Source organism: Euwallacea similis, unplaced genomic scaffold (genome assembly GCF_039881205.1).
Source record: "Euwallacea similis isolate ESF13 unplaced genomic scaffold, ESF131.1 scaffold_55, whole genome shotgun sequence".
Classification (NCBI taxonomy): domain Eukaryota; kingdom Metazoa; phylum Arthropoda; class Insecta; order Coleoptera; family Curculionidae; genus Euwallacea; species Euwallacea similis.
This window is the reverse complement of record NW_027098680.1, coordinates 81013-96721: the sequence shown is the minus strand read 5'-3', so window position 1 is coordinate 96721 and position 15709 is coordinate 81013. Positions and strand designations below refer to the sequence as shown.

The following is a 15709-nucleotide window of genomic DNA, read 5'->3' as shown; positions in this document are numbered from 1 at the left end:
ATGGACCTAGGTTCATATAAACTTTTTTTCTCAAAATCACTCATAGAATCACTCCTTAAATTTATGACATACTATTCTGAAACACCCTGTACAATAGTTTCCCTGATCCTCCATCTTTTTGTAAATTGGTTGGTAATACAGTTCTTCTTTGTACACCTGTTCCATTCAAAAACACTCGGCAGCCTGTTAATATCTCTGATTTTAAAAACAAAATTATTCTTGTTGTAGATTTTAATAAAACTATCACTACTCCAACGAGGACCTCAGAAGGAGCGATATGTTACCTAATTGTAATCCCAAATGTAAGTTTTTGTCGCGACATAATAAAAAATACTCTAAAAGAGGAAATTTAGGTAATTTGTTATATTACTGTTACACTTACGTTACAAGATTATACAGGGTGTCCCGAAATCAGGTGTCAATAATTTACAGGCGTGGTAAACTTGTCAAAATAAGACCAATGAACAAAATAGTAATAGATCAAAAATATACAGTGACGGAACTAGAGCCCTTCGAAGGCACTCCTTGATAAATTTATTATTTAGAATACTTGTAGAACCGTTAAAGATAATTAAACGGAAGTTGGCATACTTACATAAAATTGTATACTAAATTTGATGGTGATATTCATTTGTTACCAAATATGTCAGTAGCGTGCGTTTTGGGTGGGACGCAGGGTATTTTGAGATCTAACTTTTTTGTGCGCCATCTATCGGTAAGTTTTATTTTAAATAATAGTTATTTGAACTATTTTACGCATAAAAGGTCCTCTTATTACAAGTTACTATCTCTCACCGTTTTTGAGAAAATTGCAGTTTTGTACTTGTTTGATCTAAGCTTTCACGAATAATTATACTTGCAGATTTTACGACTTATTAACATAACTGTCATTAATTTATTATTATTATTTGTATTATTTTCCAACCAAAATACATATTTTAATAATATTTTACACTTATAAAATTATGCTAAAAGCACAATTTTCCCGCAATTATTAACCTATTTTATTTATTATTACCACAATCATCGTAAATAAATACCTAATTATTGTTATCATTCGTCTAAGAATTGCCCAAAAACAGTTCTGTTTTCTTTTATGCTCAAGCGTTCTCTTATAATAGCTTGCGAAGCTCTTTGCATATGTTGCCAATTCTGCCGAATTTCAACAGAAGCGGCAAATATTCTATTGACAAGTTCTTCTCTCGTCTTAACCTCGGCGGATTAAATTAATTCAGTAAGCCGGCCCCAAAAAAAGAAATCCAGGGGATTCAAATCTTGCAAATGCGCAGGCCAATGAGTTGGCCCAAACCGACCTATTCATCGTCCAAGAAATCGGTTGTTTAAATAATTTGTAATTATTCTCCCGTTATGAGCTGAAGCTCCGTCACTGGAACCACATTAAGCCTCTTACATTTAATAGGATGTCCTCCAGTAATTCCGGAAGTACTTTTCGTAGAAAAATTAGATATCCCTGTGCATTCATTAAGTATTTCCACGGGCCCTACCAAGTTTTTATTAATTATTTCTGCCCATAAATTAACTGAAAATCTATGTTGAAATCCAGTCGTTCGAACAGCCTTGGGGTTTTCGTCTGCCCATAAATTATTGTTATGAAAATTGAAAATTCCATTTCTTGTGAATGTGGATTCATCGGAGAAAAGTATTAAAGGTACCACGTTTACATTGTTTACGATCCAGCTTGAAAATATTACCCTTGGAACGAAATCCCTCTCTAGCAGTCCATGGCCTCGTTGATAGTGAAATGCATGTAACCCTTACATTTGAAGAGTTCTTCCAATCTAAAGAATTTTTGGTCTTATTCCCTGCTGTAAAATTATTGAAAATTGATTCTAACACCCTTGAACCCGGGACATTCGTCTTCCTCTCTAAATTTCGAATCATAATTCCTGGCAGTTCCATAACCTCCTCGACTCCGTCAAAATTATCGTTTTGTGCTCGTCCCTGGCCTCTAACCCTTTCAAAGCTTCCATGTTCTTTTAATCTCCTAAAAGCAGTTGCAAATAATCGACTATCTGGTATTCTTCTATACGGAAATCTTTGCTCGTATTCCCACCGTGCAGCAGTAGCGCTTCCATTTGTAAAACCATAAATAAAAACTATGTCGGCAACTTCTCTATACGAATACTGCTCCATTTTCACACAAACAGAATAATAATTTAACTTAAATTGAATGCAGCAAAGGAAAATAGACTTTTCGAAATAATATAACAGGAGCCCACTACAATAATTGAACATTTGGAAACTCAGTTTAATTCGCGAAAGCTCAGATCAAACAAGTACAAAACTGCAATTTTCTCAAAAACGGTGAGAGATAGCGACTTGTAATAAGAGGACCTTTTATGCGTAAAATAGTTCAAATAACTATTATTTAAAGTTAAACTTGCTGATTGATGGCACACAAAAAGTTAGATCTCAAAATACCCTGCGTCCCACCCAAAACGCACACTACTGACGTATTTGGTAACAAATGAATATCACCATCAAATTTAGTATAAAATTTTATGTAGGTATACCAACTTCCGTTTAATTATCTTTAACGGTTCTACAAGTATTCTAAATAATAAATTTATCAAGGAGTGTCTTCGAAGGACTCTAGTTCCGTTACTGTACATTTTTGATCTATCACTATTTTGTTCATTGGTCTTATTTTGACAAGTTTACTACGCCTGTAAAGTATTTACACCTAATTTCAGGACACCCCGTATAGTCAGTGTTTTGTTAACGTTATATCTCAACAGGAAGGTCCCAAATTGAAAAATTTCATAGGAAAATCCCCCCCTAAAATAGCTGGTAGAATACATTGTTAAAACAATTGACCATTATTCCGAAACACCCTGAATACTACGTATGTTACTTAATCAGTAACTTTGCATAGATTTGTCAATTTTAAGGAACTACCGGCCCTACTAGACCCCCTAAAAATATTTTCCAGAGATTTCTTAGAGTCACTTCAGTAATAAAAATTTTTGTCGGAACTTAGTACTTGCTCCACTTACCGGAATACAGCCGCTGTCCATCGAAAACCGGACAGGCTGTATATGCTGCAGCATCTGATATTAATAATAACACTTTCTTACCATGTTTATCTGATCATAAAGATGATAAAGAATCATTTACAAAGCAAGCAATAGAAGCAAAGTTTGTATGTTGTAGTTGTTTGCATGCAACTAATGATATGGTGGATAAATATGGTACTACAGGTTCTCTTTCTGTCATTTTTCCTACAGAGTGGCAATGTATATAACAGTACTGTCCGTAGTCTCGTCAACTGAAATCCATATGTGGTCTTTATCAATATTTTCTATAATTTTTTGCATTTTTAATTCATACAGTTTTGGTAAATAATTTTTTCAAACAGTAGGTTCACTCGGAATTGTTTTTTTTATTTATTTTTCCAAAAAAACCTCTCCAAACATTATTATGGAGGCAACGCCTTGGCAAATTTATGGCCACCATAGCTTGGCACGAATCCAAATTAAGTTTTTTTTTATCCTCTTCACTATGATCTTTTTGATTAGGCGTTTCTCGTTATCTTTGGTGGCGTTTTATTTGTACATGCTGCTGTAATTGGGATTTCCCTTTAGCTGCCACTTTTTAACATAATATATAAATAATCAATTATTAATCATTTATTCATAGTAGTTTCACTGTGACATGCATATAAATCTCTTACCTGTATATTTCATACATTTCAATTTACGTGTTCTCCATCAAAACCGACACATTTCTCAGTTGTTGTTTTTAGCCACATGTGAATCAACTTACTCTTTTTATCAACTTTCGACATTTTGCAAAAATATAGTAATTGTTTGATAGGATACACTCAATATTCTCTATAAGAATAAAAATCACCATCAACGTCGAGTACTTCTATCGCAAGAAAAACAACAAAAAACATTATTAACAAAATTCCAAGTAAATATCTCATGCTTATATGCAAAAATATGAAAGTGCATGCAAATATGCAAAATATCCAAAATCTATAGTATTGCATTTTGATCCCTATAAGATAAAACAAATTTTGGTACAATCCTCACCTTTGTATTCATTACTGCCAAAAATATGCAGTTGCATAAAAATCCATTTTCTAATAATTATAAAAGTATATGTTTCTAGGAAGAATGCTAATAAAATAATAAAAAATATTCAAATATGTATTTGATATAATGCTCTTTAATAAATTTAATAATTAAATAATTAATAATTTTCATAATTAATAATTTAATAAATATTGCTTTTTGTTCCAATGTAAAAACACAATTTATAGGACTCAGAAAAGTTTAACTAACTAACACACAAGTCTGTGGAGTTTTGGAAAAGGCTATTTTTAAGGAGATTAAGTTGATTCATTTATATTAGAGATTACACAAAACATATCAAAGACATACGGGTTCAATTCAAATAATTCCATGGCCTACTATAATATAGAACTGAATTTTTTACTTAAACAACGAAAATTACGTCAAAAAATAACAACAAAATTTGATATAAACATATATCGAGAAATGTTTCATTAACGAGCTATGGTTTTTAAAGCACGGACTGATGATGGTTATTTTGAATTTTTTTCAAAACTGAAACTTATTTGAAAACTTACTTTAAAAATGCGTCTTTTCAGTTCCTTGTTTTTTTTTTTTTTTGTTTAATCGTTTTGATGTGGTTAATAGATTATCGATTTAGAAGTATTAGTATAGTATTTGTCATGCAATGCAACATTCAAATTCATTTTATTCGAAAACGAAGCGTTCCATTAATGCGAACCAAGAGTACTTTTTTTTTCTGGAAATGTACGTAGCAACTAAAAAATCGAGCACATAAAAAAATGTAACATTCTTTAATTTCGACAACCCCCGTGCAACACGCCTCTGACGGAATATTTCCGTTCGGCCACAACTGTCAATTAAGGTTTAAAAAGTATAAAATCATATCAAATTTCATAAAGTTATCTTGCACCGTTTTGGAAATATTTCGAAATAACCATAATCAGAGTTACCTCTTTAAAGCATCATAGCTCGTTAAGGAAGCATTTTTCGAGATGTGTTTGTTTAAATTTTTGTGTTATTTTTATCTTAATTCTATTTAATTTATTATGTTTTATTTTATTATTAATTTTGGAACACCCTGTATAATCACTGTAATATTTTCGATATGGCCGCGCAATCTTACAGCATAAATAGATACTATATAAGAATAACATCCCTACATTACAGTTTCCTTCATCGATCAATAATGAAGTTCTGGTAAACGATACGCACAGCTTATTTTGGCATTTCACATTCAACAATCAAACCTAACTTTTTATTAGCTGGTCCAACGTGATATTTATTCACACCATTATGACAAAAAGTTAGTATAACAGACACGTTTTAAAGACATAATAACCTTTTCGTTTTCAGTGAACGACATCGTAGAACAGTGGAAAAAATTCCACCTAACTAAGCTACAGAAAATGCCTTACAGATGTATGTTAGAAACCTCCTATGGAGCAAGAATTCCCGAAGCCATTTTAACCATAATTACGACCGAAGGAGAACGAAGATTGGAGATTTCAGATCCCGTAGGCGTAATAAAATCTATTTTATTTTTCGACCAGCTAAATGGATTTAGCCCGAATGTACGACGAGGAACTATACAATTAGGATATGGAGAAGAAAATCTCATTTTCACGCTTACCTTTTCCTCACAAGCCTTTTACAATAGTGTTTTAGACCAATTAAAAATTTTTTCAAGGTAATAAAATGTTGCAACGTGATTGTAACTACATTTTATATACAGTACATCTAAAAAGTATCTTCTGACTTTTTGTATGAAATGTGCACACTAATTATTTAATTTTACTTCAGGGAAATTGGTAACATGCCTACACCCCCAAGCAGTAGTTCTGATAGTAATAGTCCTGACACCAGCACCTCTTCAAATGAAGAAGTGTAAAGTCTCATTTACATAAAACTTACAATTAGTGGCGTAGGTATTGCAATGCTTACCATAGTGTAAAAGTTTATACCAGTATAAACCAGTATACCAGTATAAACTTTTATACTATGGTTAGCGTTTCAATACCAATGCCACTAAGTTCTATGTAAATGAGACTTTACATGTAATGTTCCAAGGGTTGATGTTGCAAATCTAGAGGTAAGTATCAAAGAAAGTAATAAGTATGAGGAAGAAAACCTTTTTTCTATGTTGTTCCAAGAAAATAGAATTTTCCTCCTGGGGGAGTATTTTCCTCCTTATCTATAAAACTACACAGAATATTTGTCACAACAGTCTTTTGTCCATCTTCCTTAAAATCTGTCTCTCAGTGGATTTATAAGAGTGTTATATTACATTGGGTGTAATTGACATTTATATTCAGAGTGAAATATGGGAATTCATGATTTTTCCCATCAGTTCTAAACTTTTTTAAATCTCTTTAGCACCATGCATTTAACACTGCTTGGTATTTATAGCTTATTTTCCTCAAAATCCATTCAAACTTCTACTGCTAAAGCATCTACTGCTAGTTTGGGAAAATTCCAACACAAACTTCCCAAAGAAAAAGAAACTAAAAGTATGGCTGCCATCACCTGCCATACCTCTAAGAAGTAAAAGCTGGGAAGCAGCGTCGCACGGAAAAAACCACCACCTCCTCCTCGAAGTAATACCTAATGGTGGTCCCCGAGGGGGGGAACAACGGAGAAGAGAGGACAGGGGGTTTAGTCGGTCGGCGTTCCCTGGATTGGGATGTCAACCCGACATAAAGTGGGCAAATTAGATCGCCTCGTGCGAGGCCCATGATGTCTGCTTACAGATTCTCCTTAACCTCTATAAAAAAAAAGAAGCGGAAACCATCTCCAATGACTGGCGCCTTGGAAATATGAGAGAACCTCGATATTGTTGACGCGATACTAAATAAAAAACCAATGCTGAGCATTGAAAAAATCTTCAACCAGCTCCAAAGCAGCTAAATTGGTTATTACTCGTACAAAAGCTATAAATGTTCGTTTGAATATATTAAATAAAAATATTATTTTCCTAACACTGAATATGGGAATTACTTAATTTAATGGCCATATCATTGTCACAAAAAAGAAACGGATGTGCTAAAACAGGATAATTTTTTTTTAGGGTGTAGGTAGTATGTGTAATGAACGAATTTATTCTCACATCCTCAATTTTAATATTTTCATAAATACATATATTCTTATGTAGATAATTTGTAGATAGATAATACATTAGTATTTTTACAATAATTAGACATAATTCTGCTTCAAATGGTGACAGCTACAGAATTAGGGAAAAATTGTACATTTTAACGTTCACTAAAAATTCACTTGGAAAGTAGATTTATCTATCATAGTTTTTGAAATACTCAAATAAAGTGGAAATATATCAATTTAAAAAACTAAATATTACTCCGCCAAACTATCAATCCGTTATTAATCAAACTTGATTCTTTTTATGGCATTGATACATTTCTTCTACGCCTTTCCTTTTTGGTACCCATACTCAGCTTTAATTTATTTTATGGATTCCTTATTGCATTTTAACATATTTTCAATACTTGATTAAAGATCATAAAAATTCTGACTATAGTTCAAATATTGTTGAGCTATTTAGAATTATGAAAAACTTAATTTTAACAGTGAAGTTCCAAGTAAGAGCGATATTCATTTTAATTCAATGTGGGGGTCTCCTCATAATTAGAGAACTTTCAGCTTCTTTACTTGAATAGATAAAAACAAATCTTAAATAAGAAAATTGCATGCGATTAAATAAAAAAACAACGGAATATTTACAAGTCGAAAAAATGATATAACCTCTTAAATAGCCTAACCTTCTTAAATGAAACGCTCTGTATATTTTTAGATATTTGGTTTCACCTCATAATTTTAAGAATATTTCATGTTCCTTACATATCTTAGTGTGTATTGCTTAATAGTATTAGTTTATATTTTACTTTTTATGTATATATTGATGTCTTGTATAAATCAAAATTTCTTAAAAACACCATTAAAGAATCCAATTTAGTCTAATCTAATCAAAGAGGTACTTAATTACAATGTATTTGCATTAAATTGAATTGTTGTGTATTTCAGAAACTGTCTCACATCCATACCTGCCCACGCTAAAACTCAAAGCCTGCCCAATAGGGCATACCACAATACTTGCCACCAAAACTACAGTTGCGCTGTTTTCGATATACTCAGAATCCCGCCTGAAGATTTTGCTGTTCAACTCACCATTCTGGACTAGCCCATATTTTTCAGTATACAGCCAGAGGAACTCACCAGTTGTGGCTGGAACAAGAAGCATAAACACAGTGTAGCTCCCAATGTCGTGGCCTTTTCTAGAAGGTTTAATCATGTAAGTTTATATTACAGTTTCGACATTGTTTTAAATACTGATGATGAGGTCGATCCTCGGGTCGAATACTGAAAAATATAACGGTTAAAATTATTTCTAATTCGATCCTTTTAAAATTTTAATTGCGATTCCAATTTTGCCAATATCTTATTCCTGTTTTTATCAAACTTAAATTATTTTACCCTCTGACACATTTATTATTCGCTTGTTAATTTTAACGAAATAAAGCAGTAAAGCATAGAACAAAAATTTTAAATAGAGTATCTTATTTGCAGAAGTAGATAGTTTAGAAGGCACTTATACATTTAATTTTGAATATTTTCTTTCGATATCAAAATTACCACAAAATAATCGTTGAGTCGTAGAATGCTCATTAGGATTTTAGAAACTGTTAGTTCTATTTAAACATTGTCCATCTGTTCTTGTAACAATCCCTAATTTTGCAAAATCTAACACTTATTCATGTGATAAGTACGTAAGGTATTAGATAGTTTTACGAATCAATTTATGACTAAGGGAGCTTGCAAGCGAATTCGTAAATGGAGAGAATAAAATATCATTACAAATTAATAAATTCAAATTGAATTATCAATTTCTTGAAAAAAAATCCCTCAATCTATGGTTTCGGTAATCGTTCTCTGGAGACAAAATTGATTAAAATAACTATAATAGAATATTGTTTTAGGTAAGCTTTTGGGTTGTACAAGAAATTCTTGCCTGCTCAACAGTCAAACAACGTGCTGAAACTCTAGCGTTTTTTATCAGGATAGCCAAAAGATTGTACGAACTAAGCAATCTGCATTCACTTTTCGCAATAATATCGGCTCTACAAAGTGCACCAATCTATAGGTAAAATTCTAACACTCGGTATCGGCATGTTTCAAATTTACGATGTTTTTAGACTTTCCAAAACATGGACATCGATACCAAAGAGAGACAAGCAGGCTTTTGATAAACTAACGGAAGTGTTCTCAGATGAAAATAATTGGGCTAATTTAAGGAGCCACATTGAGAGCCTCAAATTACCATGTATACCTTATTTAGGTAAATATCTAGACCTTTATTAGCTTACTATTTTATTTACCGGAAGAATGCTTTCCCCAGGATTATATTTAACTGACTTGGTGTACATTGACATGGCTCACCCACATTCAGGAGGTTTAGAATCTCAGCAACGAACTTTTAAGATGAACAACATACTCAGAATTATCTCGAATTACCAGCACTCAGATTATTCGAATCTGGTGCGAATTCCTCATATACAAGATTACTTGAACTCCGTAAGGTACATAAAAGAGTTGCAGAAATTTGTGGAGGATGATCAGTACAAGTACATTTTTTTACCCTTGAAAGTGAGCTGTAAAAGTTAAAATGATGGTTTGTTTTTTACTTTAGATTATCTTTGAAATTGGAAGCTCCAGGCCCCGTTCCAACTTCCTCAAACCACAGCTCCAAAGAATCAGTTATCCAAGACCCGGTCGCTATTGCGTCACTGAATCTCTCACCGGCTAAAGCCTCTTCCGGATCACTTAGACTGCAAGCCGTCACTGCCAGTGGGAAGTTTATACCTAGCCATCGAAAGTGTCGAAGTTTAGGAACAAAGTAGGTTTTTCTTTCATTTAATTGAGAGCTTTCTTTTTCAGTGGCATGGATTTTTTTCCTAATATTATTGCCTTTATTCATATCCTTAATGATATTATATACACAAAGCAATCGAATTTTATCTTGGGATTTTTTCCTTAGATTTCGTAGCACAAGTCTTCCTAGAAATTTTCACAAACTGGGGAATCATCCCCCGTTTAGGTAAGTTGGATTAATACCAAAGCTTCAATGGATGGTAGATAGATCCTGAAGGTAGACCGAGTATTTGAAAAGATGTCATATTCTAGTGAACGTATAGAACTATAATAGTTTTTTTATTGCATTATTGGCGATTCAAATTGAGCAATACTTCATTCGATAAGAATATTGAAAAATGTTCCCAAAGCAGGAAATGTTCAAACTTGCATTATTTCATTTGTGTTAGATTCACTTGATGCGAACAGTGACAATTCACTATTAAGAATATTTTGTTTAATTTTATTTTTAGCCTTGTTATATTGATTTCTTAAAGATGAATAATTTATGTAATTTATGCGTAAGACCCATGCGAGTACCCATAAACTCACATTTTATGGTATTTAAACTTTTTATCTCCAGTATACAAATAAAGTTTCTAAAAGTTTACCATGATTCTTTTATTCTTGGAGTGACAGAATAATATTGGTTACATTCTAACAAATATTTTTTGCAGATACAAATTAATTTAATGTATTTTTCACTTTGACTGTTTAAAATTACGATAAATACTATATTTTAATGGTTTCGATAAAGGAATCATGTTCAAATTTTCGAAATTTGAACCATATACTGAAGGAAAATAAAAAGTTTAAATACCACAAAATTTAGGCTTACGGATAATTGACTCATCAAAAGGAGACAGTAATAGGCCGTTGAAAAGGTATTTTTTGGATAGATTTTGATTTAGAATTTAAGCAATCTGCCTACTGCCTCCGCAGTCCATAACATAATAATTTATGGTCATTTAAACCAGATCATTTTTTGAACAAATGGAAGATTGTATTAAAACTAATTAATAATATTTAATCTTCTTTAGTGCATTTTGCATGAAATCTAAAAAAACGCGCAAAATATTTAGATTGAATCGCCAATAGATTATTTAATAAGCGTTATTTATTATTTTAGAGGAATTATTTATTATATTTTTGTTTTATATTTTTTGCAGTGCACCTTTATAATTCATTCATTTTTGGCATTGATTGAGCATGAAGATATGGTATTATTTTTTACGTATTCATTACACATGGTTTATTTTTTTCGATAGTGTAACTATACTAAATGGTTTCATTGGTCTTTTCATGATTAGAGCGGATCTACTATACATGTAGCATGTTTATAAACATTAAAAAATACAGAATTAAGATGAAAGTTTGGAATTTTTAACGTTTATGCAGAAGTAGATTCAATTAATATGAAGTAATAAAGTGCTCTTTCTATAACTAGTTAGAGAAATAACATTGATTAGGAAGGCGTATATGTGAACCTGCTTAGAGTGATTTTACATCAAAATGGGTAAGTTTATTATCCATTTATTTCATATGTTGATTGACTCACATTAAAAAAAATCAATTATTTTTGCTTCATTTCTGTAATAATCACGTAGGCGCCCTGAAAAGAGCCTGAAATTAAAGAGTTCAGGATCTCGCTTAGATAAATGTATATCCTAAACGAAAAAAAAATTCTATAAGAAAAAAACATAATTGTAAAAATGGCTAAAACTCCATATAAGTGAAAAAAAACTAGAATGTATATTCCGCACTATCCTCCAGGGTGTTCTAAACTTAAAGAATAAACACTTTCTTTCCCCTTGTACGTTTAGTGACTGATTGACAAAATTCTTAAATACTACAGGCACCGTAACAATCTATGAGGATATATCCATAATATTTAAAAAAATAAGTTTTTAAAAAACCGCAAATATGATTTAATGTTGGCCAAGAAACTCCAAAATATGATTTAGTTATATCCTTTTTACCCACTAAATGTGACCTATTACTATTGAAATCTGAATTTTTCTGCTATCCATGTTTCTTTTGCACATATTGACAAAATACGTTTTACGAAACGTTTTTGTCTATCAGTTTATCTGAATACGCATACGCTAAACATTCCAAACTTAGTCAATCAGTTTACCATTTAAAAATTTCAGTCAAGTAAATCATGGAAAAAAATAGCATTACTATACTGATACTTTATTTTAGAATATCTATATTTTCCATTTAACAATTTTTCTTCACAGGCTTATATGATTTCGTACGTTTAAACGGTAATTACGCAATTGGTTATAGAAATTTAAAAAAAATATGGTTAGGTGAGATCTATTCCTATGGAAGTTATAATTTTGTTCTCCATTGGTATCAATCTAGATTTACAAAAGAAATTTCTTCTTAAAAATGCGCCATATGATTAGGAAACACCCTGCAGAGTTATCTTCATGGACTTGAATGTTTAAAGCTCTTCTCATCTGCCCCATTCCATTAATCCTTAAAAAATCGTAAGCAGTTCTTTTTGGAAAAATCATTCCTCAAAGTTGATTAGCATCAATAAAACATTGAACTTTTTACATGGTCAAGCATGTTTCACTATTTTAGAGATTGGTAAGAAAGTGTAAATGACACTAAAATCGCATATATGTTTTCTTGTTGCAATAAATTTGGTCACATTTTGGTTTATGATCTATTGAAATATTTAATAAAACTTGGCAAAGTCTAATTTGCAAACATAATTTTCTGGTGGAAAAATTAACATTATTGCTAAGTTCATTTCATAAGTAATGACTATCTAAAAGGTGTTTGGTTACATATTGATGTGGTTTAATGGTTTCGGATAGTTTTGTAAAGCTACGGAGCTTCATGGCAACATTATAAATCCATCTTGACAAATATAGGGTATCTCGGATAAGCATGGACTCGGAAAAAAACAACAAAAATCAAATAAAATTGACAGATAAATAAAATTCTGATATATAATTTTACCATCTTGTAAAAATAAAAAGGTGACACTGAAAATGTGAAATTTGTTTGGAATATGTCTTCAGATAAAAACACATAACATTAAATAAGGATTTTCTAGAAAGTATTCTTATCCAGTAGAGAGTGTATAGATAGGCAAGTTTGAATTTTCGTTTTAGCCAGCTACGCTATTACTGTTAACAGAAAGACTACAGATTCATGATTCATCGACAGTTTATTCGGTTGTCATATTAACATGAAGATATGCATATGTGTGTGCACATGCATCTATCATAAGTTGGCCGATAAAGGCGTACACGTGATGATGCGCTCCGATCCGACTAAACCATCGGTGGGCTATTTAGTTTGTAGTCTGGTGTGGCTCAGTGATGAAACATTTTTAAACTAAGAACTTTGTTGATTTAAAAAATATACAGGGCGTTTCTGATGTCATATCTCTCGGAATTTATGGTGTGATGTATGGTAAGAGCAAGGGTTCCGTCAACTCTTCGTTTATAATTGTATTGGTGCTTGTTTTTTATCGCGACAGAAGTAATTATTTTTTCAGAATATTAGAAACATATTAGAATACTTTCTTTTTTCTCGAAAATCCTTTCGTTACCCAAATTATTTTACCTTACAGTATTTTTTCCAAAACGTATCAAGTGGGAGGCTTTGATCCAAAAAATGTTCCTAAAACGCTACACTTGCTAGACGATTCAGAAGTTGAAGACTCAAGACTGTTACGTTTGAGGCAAAGCAATTTACCATCACCCATTAGCGATCTCCCTTTACAAGCGTCACAGAGCAGCGAAGATAACTGCACATTACTTACAAGGTAGGCTAAATATTCCATCTATTGAATTTTAATTACCTTCCTATACTGACATTACGTATTTTATTATATTAGAGTAACTAAATAGAGGTTTCAATTTTTTTTAGTAGCTTCCGCAAAGCCGAAATATGAGAAGATTATGGGTTTTATTTACAGGTTATCTGAGGATGGAATTAGTTCAGAAGAAAATCTTTGTACAATGCAAGGTTGCGTCAGACGAAAGACTGTCCTTAAGGAAGGTAGGAAACCGACGGTGTCTTCTTGGCAACGGTATTGGTTGCAGATCTGGGCGAACTCTTCAGTGTACTTTTCACCCAAATCTTTTAAGGGGTAAGTTATTCTATCTTTGGAACGTTCGAGGTTTTTCTTTTCTGCCTCATTCGTTTATATGTAGAGATAAAATAAATCATAATTATTTGCCATAATTTTCGTAATTAAAATTCTTTTATAATAGATGGAATCATAAAAAATTACCTCATATGGCTGTTTTAATTTTAGACACCAAAGATCAGACTTCAAACGAGAACCTTGTAAAATTGTGTCATTAACAGATTGTCAGGTATTTTATTGTGACGCCACTCTTCATCAGGACACTTTCCAGTTGATTGACCACTCAAGAGGTAACTATTTTATTATAAAATTAATAACGAAAAGTAAATTTCATCTATGTAATCTCTTTAGGAAATGTGTACAAATTTCGTGTCGGAACCAAAGTTTTAGCAGACAAATGGTGTCGGTTGTTGCAGCAGGCTGCCAATGGGGACCCAACGCCATTGCCCAGTAATCTCATGTCGTTCGAGTGATATTATTTTTTTCTGTAATTCTGTTAGGTTTGTAATAGTACATAACTTTTACATACATACAGGGTATGCTAATAATGCGTGAAATATCGATATCTTTTTTAGCATTAAAGTTAGAGCAGAAAAAAAATTGAGAGTTGTAGAAAGAAGTGCTGCGCATATTTTAGAATTATAAGAAGATATACAGTATGTTTCCAATTAGACGCAAAATTTTATTTGTTTAATTTTTCAATATTTAAATGTATGTAATGTAAAAAATTCAATATAGCTTTGGGCCATACCTTTGAACGTAAAATATAAATATAAATAATGTTAATAGAATGATTCAACTGATATTGGGTGGACTTTTTAACGCCGGTTTTCAAAATATAGGATTTTATAGTACCTAACATACTAATTATTTTCACTTAAAAAATTATTTGTCACTCACAGAACGAAAGTGAATTAAATATAGGAGATGTCTCATTTCAAAACAAACGTAATTCTGAAATTTTTGGAGACATATATTTTTCTGCAATTTTAAGATAAGCACAGCACTTCTTTTTATAACTCCTATACCGATTTAACTTTTCTCTAATTTTACCGTTAAAAGTCAACCTTTGTCCACATTGTTCGGATAGCTTGTATAACTAATTTTGTTATCACATTTTTGCACATTACATTTACGGTTTTTTGAATTTTTCGTATGGTTTTTAAGAAAATAAAGTTTTTATGGTTTGATTATAATGCCTTTTGTCTGTGAGGTATTTAACAGGTTACAAGTAGGTAAGTAATGAATTACATAAGTTAAAAGTAATTTGTAAGAAAAAAAGCAATTAGACAACTATGGAGTTGGAAATTGCCAAGTCAACGGAGGAAGAGAAAGAAAATGCCATTTAATATAGCATAAGCAAAAAGTTAGCATGTTTTTGTGTTTAAGTTGAAAGCTTTTGTAGCATTTTTGTTAAGTTAAATTGCTGAAACTTAAACATAAATCGAGTAAATTAATATAGTCACGTAACCCACTAACCCTGAATATACTATCTAAAAATGTCTACTAATATAAACGACTGGGCCTCATTAGAAGCCAACGATAACCAAAAATATAATAAAATCACCTTTAACAAGTGATTATAACAGTTTCTCCATAATTTTTT

The 15709-nt window shown here is 31.7% G+C and overlaps 1 protein-coding gene across 1 annotated transcript in view; it reads left to right on the top strand.

Annotated features, from left to right (window-relative positions):
* The window catches only part of LOC136418994 (ras-specific guanine nucleotide-releasing factor RalGPS2-like), a 47717-nt gene extending 32444 nt beyond the window's left edge, over positions 1 to 15273 (top strand). Inside the window, exons 2-9 of the mRNA XM_066405195.1 lie at positions 9269 to 9411; positions 9472 to 9697; positions 9763 to 9969; positions 10111 to 10170; positions 13582 to 13776; positions 13930 to 14103; positions 14272 to 14393; positions 14455 to 15273. Of these exons, the coding sequence (XP_066261292.1) occupies positions 9504 to 9697; positions 9763 to 9969; positions 10111 to 10170; positions 13582 to 13776; positions 13930 to 14103; positions 14272 to 14393; positions 14455 to 14576 (1074 nt within the window). The 5' untranslated portion in view covers positions 9269 to 9411; positions 9472 to 9503 and the 3' untranslated portion in view covers positions 14577 to 15273. The remainder of the gene's footprint in view (positions 1 to 9268; positions 9412 to 9471; positions 9698 to 9762; positions 9970 to 10110; positions 10171 to 13581; positions 13777 to 13929; positions 14104 to 14271; positions 14394 to 14454) is intronic.
* Positions 15274 to 15709: the final 436 nt, after the last annotated feature.